The 8,085-nt window shown below is 41.3% G+C and overlaps 1 protein-coding gene across 1 annotated transcript; it reads left to right on the plus strand.

Annotated features, from left to right (window-relative positions):
• Nucleotides 1-5,606: 5,606 nt before the first annotated feature.
• On the plus strand, nucleotides 5,607-8,081 carry LOC108599067 (probable serine/threonine-protein kinase dyrk2; the record flags this gene model as incomplete). The annotated part of the gene is made up of 5 exons (XM_017985848.2): nucleotides 5,607-5,715; nucleotides 6,664-6,982; nucleotides 7,046-7,283; nucleotides 7,337-7,499; nucleotides 7,557-8,081. Coding segments are annotated over exons 1-5 (1,332 nt in total), but the record flags the coding sequence as incomplete, so codon positions are not given.
• Between the last annotated feature and the right edge of the window lie 4 nt (nucleotides 8,082-8,085).

Consider the following 8,085-nt stretch of genomic DNA (forward strand, 5'->3'; position numbering starts at 1 on the left):
ATATTTATTTTATTTTGTTTGCCCTTCTATTTTGGAGCTAATTTAAAATTAGTAATTTTCTTTTCATTGAAATTGATATTCTGTATTTTATATACAAGAAAGCAAAATAATTTAAGAACTGTACAGAAATTTTGAAGTCAAAAAGTAGCTACTGCTAGAATAGTATTACTACTTGTGTAAATGTTGCTTTATTCAAGGTATTCTGAAGAGAGAAATGCAGGGTATTTACTCATCACGGTCTTTGTGGCTTACAGTTTACATTGCCAGATGAGCAGTCTTCAGAAGTGAAATAGAAGCGGAGCTAAGAGAGAGCGAGAGCGCCAACACCAGCAACAGTTTGTCTTCAGCTACGGGCGCGTAAAGTTGGCCAAAGAAATGGCTCCTCAGTTCTTGTGACTTGACTGTGTGTTAACTTGTAAATATTTACTTAGCCAAGCGGGCAACATTCTTGTGATTGGTTTTAAATACATTTCATAGTGTGAACATCAATTTTATTAGATAAAAGGGAATATATGAAATGAAATAGCTTTAAGTCAAATGGAATTGCACTTCTGTTCTGGACTTGGACTATAGATAATACCAATTTTGTAAGTAATTTGCATTGTAACTTAACTACATAATAGAGCAGGCATTTGATTATGGCCGCGTTGCATCAATTCTTTATTTTTGCGGTCTGAGTATTCCCGACTCTCCCTAACGAAATAAATTATTGTACATGTGTATGCAGTACTTGGTCCCTGGCCATAAACTAGTTAGACATGCATTAAACTAGAAAATGTGGTAGTTTAAGCCAAAGGTACAAAACTGGTTACATTACTTTAGCTCCAACCTCAGTGCAAGCTGAAGACGTTGAAAAGCATTCCAAGAGCCATAAAGCCGATAAAAATAAAACCGAACTGGTAATAATCTCGCACAAACGAGCAGTAAAGTTAAAAATTATGAATGGTAAAATGAAAATGGCAATAAAAGACACAGAAGCAGACCAGAGTAGCCAAGACCTGAAGCAATAAACCGAAAGAAATTAGAAAAAGGGTGCCCAAACGAGAAAAACTCCACAAAAGAACGCTGGCTCCAAAAACAAAAAGAAAAAACGAAACAGCAAAAACAACCATAGACCAATAGGTGGCCATCTACAAGCTGGAAACGTGAACAGAAAGAAAGAACGTTAGCACGTCTCCTGTCGCTAACCGCGCAATTACCACATTTATGTATGAACTGGGCCAATTGACTGTTGACAGCACACAGAACCGTTTGACAGCGATGTCCAAAGCTATCCACCAACACACACAGGAGTGGGCCCGAAGACCAAAGACTGTACATAAACCGTACACCGGAGGTGATCGTATCAGTAGTTACAATGTCTTTAAGCCGTTTAGCATCTAACAATCAAGCACAGAGGCTTGCCCGGAAATTGATATTGCTGAACGATTTAAGTTTTATGTATGATCAACAGGAAGAGCGCTGCGTTTGACCCAAATAACAGCAGATTTAACTCAAAATTTAAACTGTGTTGTGTATCAGTTCAGCGATTGAGAAAGTGCCAAATAAAGGTTACCAGCCAAGACTCGCACATGAGTCAGTGTCAGCTTGGCAGCTAAAACAGCAAGCAGACAGGTTAACACTTAACAAATTGTAGACCTGACTAATCCTAGACAGGCAACACACACGCCCAGATCTCGCTTCGTGTGTCATTGCATGTAGACAATTTTCATTTTCACTCGTTATAATTTTCACTGTGAGGCCAAAAATAATTTTCATTTTTTGGCGGAAGTAGATCAAAAGAGAAATACTTGGCGCGAAATTCAAATTGAAACTTGTATACATTTTAATGCGCGACTTTATCGCTTAATCGTCTCTTTTTTCTTTGCTTTTATGTGTTATTTGTGTTTTTGGGCATTTTTGTTTTGTTTGCTGTCAATGTGTCAAATTATTCATTTACGAGTTAATGAAACACTTTCGCTCGTTAACAGCGACCAACACTTGACCGCCTTAAAGTCTGACTTCAACTTGGTTTACTGGTTGTTGTTGTTATTTGAGTGGTTTTTGTGGTTGTAGCATCTCCCACAACTAACAGACTGGTTCTCATTCTCAGCTAACTCATCTCGGCCCTGCCCTCACACTGTCTGTTGTGAATCGCAAATTGGCAAAGAAATTTTTAGCAATCTGCGGGTCTTAGTGGCCCGAATTGCCCCAATGGCTTTGCATTGACCGTGGTCAACTGTGCCGCACGATTCTTGTGCGATTCGACAGCGGCATTAACTCAAATGACAGACGGCTTGCGATCAGATCGAGTTGGAGCCGCAGCCGAGAGAAATAGAACATAACGCTAAACTGCAACTAAATTGCATTCAAATGATGTAAAATCGCCTCTAATGGGCCTAGCTTTTGTTTCGCCTGACACAGCGTTGACTGCAAGCAGATGCAGACCAAGACGAAGACGAGAGAAAAGCGACCTCAAATGCGAGCTCAACTTGGAGTTCGGAGTTGCGGTAAAGCAAATGCATTTTGTTGTTGGTATTTCCAAGCAAACACACGCAGCAGCAGCAACAGACACAAAGAAGAAAAGAAAATGAAATGCATGCGCTCAACTTCAACTGCGTGTTGTGCATTTTGATCGTGGCACTAATTGCACTTGTAGAGCCAGCAGCAGAGCAGGGGTGAGAGCAAGAAGGGAACGCGGGCGTGCGCGTCAAGTTCTTAGCTGTGATGTATGCATAGCAAGCTGCCATTTGCTGCAGTTTCTATGCAGTTGGAATTTTTGGACAACTCCACAGAGAGCGTCGTTTAGCATAGTCATGAGCAGCGCTGTCAATTCTGCTACCGTTCAGTCTAACGGTGTCAATAAACAACTACCCACAACAACACACACATACACGCTGACGTGAATGATTTTACACTTTTAACACACACACAAACACGCATGTTGGCTTAGGGCGGGAGAGCAGCAACGCCAGCAGATTTGTTTGCTTTTAATTACATATTTTAGTTTGGTCGCCAGTTAAAGCCTAACGGTAAATACTTTTAATGACTACAACACCTTAGCTGCCGCCCTCTCGCTCTCTCGCTCACATTGCCAAACGTTGAGCTCCAGCTCCAGCTCCAGTACTCCAGGCAGCGAATTCCCGTTTGCGTGTTGGCAGCAACTTGGCAGCGCTTTGGCGTTAGTGTCGTCATTGTCGCTTGTCATCAAAATGAAATGCACTTTTAGTTCCGCTCAAGGCAGCGTTTACTAACAGCTAACAGATAATATTAAGTATACGCCTATGTATGTATGGTACGCTTAAGATTCTACTCCGTTGGCTGTTCTGCTCCAGTAAAACTGCTTAGTGCTGTCCGTTAGGATGATTATGAAACTGCAAAATTGTTGCATTTTGCATGTGTGTGTGTGCGTGTGTGTATGCAACTATTTAAACAATTATTTATATTATACAATTATTTAACTGCCGCTGTGCTTGCTGCTACACATGACTAGCCACCCAGTCTGCCGCCCCCCGTCAACCTACTGCGCTGCTTTAGAAATTCAACAATTTCTAACAATTAAGAGATTGCATAAATTTTGGCCAACAATCGTCTAGCTAAACATTTATAAATATTTGTGAATGTGATAGCCAATTTAAAAATCACTTTCAAATTCGAAACTTTATTTATTTTGCTGCTGCATTGTGATGATGATTTAATTTTCGCTGCGTTTGCCAGCGATGCGCTCTACAAATAAACAAAAAAGTAATAAAAATAAGAGAGAAAAAAACAGTAAACTTTCCATTTCGCTGGCGTTTTTGATAAGCATGCCAATGGACAAATCTACAGAGATCCAGACCAGACCAAATGTTGTACACAATTCACTTTCTTCGGCGTTGACACATAGCCGGCGCCGCCGTTATTATTGAAAGTGGATGTGCTTGATTGTAATCGGACAACAAAAATAAAAATCAGCTTAATATATACACATGGAAATGCCAAAGCCATTCACACAATGAAATGCTCCACATGTGTTGGATCAAACAGGTTGAGCCGCTAAAGTTTCAAAAAACATTTTGTGTGGCCTGAAATTCTCATCAATCATTCTTTGGTTTTGTGTTTTTTGTTTCTACAAATCGCTGAATGTTTGGACAATTTCACCAATAGGAGAAAATCGGTTAATGCGAGAAATTTAATCAACTTATGCGTGTACAAGGCCTGCCAACGTCTTAATGCCAGCAAAAGAAAAAAAAATCAAAATAAATAAAAAAGCATTTGCTGCTGAGTCGAGTGTTGAGTTTTTGTAGCTACTTATTTTTTGATTTCTTATTATTTTTTATTTTTCACGCGGCTCAATTTGTTCTTTCTCCACAAAGCGAACACACACACAAACATATGCTAGTGTGTGTGTGTATATATATGGTTAGTTTACCAGTTTTGGGGTCTGCGCCTCAAGTGCTCTCCCGCCGGCATGTTGGCAGCTCTCTGGCTGTTGTACGCTGCGCATGCGCAACTAGGTCAACGTCAACCTATGGCCATGGCTATCGTCAGGCGTTTTTTTGTTACTGACAGTCGCCCATGTATGTACACATGTGTGCGCTTTTGCCTGTAAGTAACTGTCGGGTCAAGTCTGCTTGACTAGCATGTGAATGGCGACTAAAATTAAAACTTATACTTAAAGCGTGCTATAAATATTTTGGCGCATTATGCATACTATATATATATTTAAATTTGAGCGACTGGCACCATCATCATTAACGCCGCATTCCAAAACAGCAGAACTTTTACTTTTGACAGTTCGAAGTGGAGCTCAAAGCTCATAAAAAGCATCTGCGCTGACGCTGGGTTGGCATTCAAGACTTGCCCAAGACTATTTTTACACAGCTAGAGAAACTGTGTGTGTGTGTGTAGCTTTGATTATTATAGTGTGGCTCACGTATGTATATGAAGATGGGCACGAGCAATAACCCTGCCACAGCTTGTGGCATAGCCGAGGCATTGGCATCCCAAACGTCTTAACAAATCGCTAGAACTGGTTTCTCTGTTTATGTTTGTGCTTGTACTTGGCCAAAGGTACAAGTAACTCAATGGCTTTGTATGTTGTGGACTGTTGGTTCTGCACTTTGCTGTTGTTGTTTTTTCCCAAGCTTGGGGTCTTTAGCTGCTTGGGTAGTGCAGTGAAAACCGAAGCACACACATTTTATTATTATTATTTTTATGTGTGTGTTGGGTTTATATCGTTCAAATTTGTATCTTGATGCTCGTAAGCGTATCAAGAGTTACTTTAATTAGATTGTGGCTTTCGCTTTTTAAGCCCAGCATACTTTGTTGAATCGCACAAACTGTAGCTATATGGCAGTCTATATAATTATAAGGAACAGCAGTTCGAAACCAGTCGACGCTTGCCAAGATTCTGCATAAACAGCAGAATACTGCGGCAGTGTTGCTTGCAACGAAAAGTGAGAATTTTCTTTTAGCCAACAGGATTAGCCGGTTTTTTGGCATTTTCCGCTAAACTAGGCGCCGCAACGGAAGTGCTAACTAAGCAGTGTCTAAAAAAAGAAAGCAAACGGCTTAGTCGCCATTTAACGAAAGTGTTTAACTAAATTAAACAAATCAATAACATTTCTACTTGCAGCAACTAAAAAGCGTAGATCGAAAAAGCTCACAATGGATACAGTCTATGGCACCAAGAAATACTTTCAGAGCTTGTCGGGCGTTAGTGATATATATCGTACGCAGACATGTCGCCAGATGGTAAGCACTATACTATATACTGAATTTTTTATTCTTTTTTTTTGTGAAAAACAGTTATACAACTAGAAATGCATAATATTAACAACTCATTTGCATGACTAAAGCTAAAATTGCTAGATGTAGGTTATATTTTGAGAGAGTGCTAAGAGCGCTTTTCACAGTTACGTAAAAGGTGCTGATAAGCATGATAGATGTTTGGGACTGTTACAATTTGAGGCTGTAACTATTTATTTAGGCTTGTGTGTATGCTAAGATTTCACTGGGGTTTGTTTGCTACAGTCACAAAAGTTAGTTATTAACTCAAGCACCAAAACAAAGTGACTAAACTAAAGGTGAATGACTTTCTCTGTAAGAACACAGCATAAAAAGCAGCAGCGGAAAACAAGAATTCGAATTTGGCAGCGCGAGCAACAGAGAGAGAGAGAGAGAGGCCAAACAGCTGTTGCTGTTGCGCATGCGCGACAACAGGTTGTCAGCTTGACAGTAAAATGTAAAGAGAGAGAGAGCGCAAGCGCGTACGTGTGCGTGTGTGTGTGTTGTGTTCTCTTGCTATTTGCCCTGCGGCTAATGACTTTGAAAAGGGCAAAGTAACGAACAATCAAAACAGCACCAAATCTTAGCACTTGCTGCAAATTCAAAAATTTCCCAAGCCTCTCAAGTGCAACGACTGACTAATTAATTGCGTTTTGCTGTTGTGGCATTAATTAGCGCATCATGACAACTGTTCTGTGGCATTTGCAGTTAGCACTAGCGTCTAACTGCTGCTTATATAATGCGCTCTCACGACTAAAACTAATATTAGATACACAAGTTTTGTTAGAAAGTATGCAAAAGGTTTGCAACTTTCGACTGCAGCTAATTAGAAGCGTTTATTTGTCAAGGGGGTTGGCCTGCTTTGAAAACACAGTTTCGGTTTCAATACAAGTTCTCTTTGCCTTTGCTTTGCAGAACACCTCGGAGTATAATTATCAGAATACCTTGGGTCGGCGTTCCCAATTAGGTGCCTACTATCATATGAACAAGCAGCCATCGTATACGAATGACCACAGCATCAATAGTCAATATGGCTATAACACCTGGGGCATCTGGCGCGATGGACGCAACATCGCACCATCAACATTCTCAACCAAAACCCATACGCACTATCCAAAGAACCGATCGTTCTCGATTATACTCACCACAGCTGCGTTTATAGTGCTGCTCGCTGTCATCTCCATAGCTGGGCTAGCATTCTACTTTAGCTCAATCAAGGCCACGCTTGAAGATCGTAAGTAATACACATAACTATGTTAGTTCACTATAATTTTAATTTGTTTACTCTACGCTGCAGCTGTGCTTGGCTTCGAGGGTTCCTTTCGCATTGCCAAGGGTGATCTTTACTCCACCGGCCTAAAGTACAACCACACCACCACTTATAAGCAGAAAATAGATTTTTACAAGCGTTTCGTGGAGCGCGCACTCAGCGACAATGGGCTGCAACCTTTGCGCACAGATGTTTGGGGCTTTGGTGACGGACCGCTGATCAAAGTATCCTTTCGTGTATTTCTGGATGTGCGCAAATTGCCGCAGTAAGTAGCGTTTACTGAAAGAGTTACCCCAGTTAATAGCTTTTATTGTATAGAAACATACTGAGCGTGGAGGAGTACATTAAGGAGTCGCTATTCTTGGAAACATCCGCTACAAAATCGCTGTATCGCTCGCTACGCTTAGACACGGAATCTGTGGAGATTAAACGCATTTTGGATGAACAAGTTGTGCGCTCAGCTGGCATACTAAAGGAAGCTGTAAGTCAAGCAGTTTATTTACAAGCAGTTTTAACTAATATTTATTTTTCTACACAGCAAACGGTGCCCACCAGCCAGACGCAGCTGGAGAAGCGCCTCATGAAAAAGGGCGGCTCAGCAGGCAACTTGCAGTCAAAGGCTGCTGGTTTTACAACAGCAAAGCCGCGTAGTCCCAGCGCACGGCCGCATACTCCGGATGATGAGCCTGATATTGATGTTGAAAATGCGCCCGTTATACAGGGATCTTTTGAGGGTTCATTTGAAATAACTAAAACGGATGCGGATATTGCACACAAGAAAACATCGCCGACACGCTCCTATCAAAGCAGCAGTCTGCCGCCCAAAACTATTGCGGTTACGCCTTATTCCTTGCGCGTTAAGCCCAAGAAACCCACAATTGAGAAGCTGACCACGGTAACGCCGCCGCCACAAACACAGGCAACAAAAGGCAGCAACAGCACCAAGAAGCCAGCAAGTACCACTCCCAAGCCCAAAGCAAAGCCCTCAACAACAACTACAACAACGACCAGCACAACAACAACAACAACCACAACTACTCCCAGACCCACAACAACTACTACAGCAG

Source organism: Drosophila busckii, chromosome 3L (genome assembly GCF_011750605.1).
Source record: "Drosophila busckii strain San Diego stock center, stock number 13000-0081.31 chromosome 3L, ASM1175060v1, whole genome shotgun sequence".
NCBI classification, from domain to species: domain Eukaryota; kingdom Metazoa; phylum Arthropoda; class Insecta; order Diptera; family Drosophilidae; genus Drosophila; species Drosophila busckii.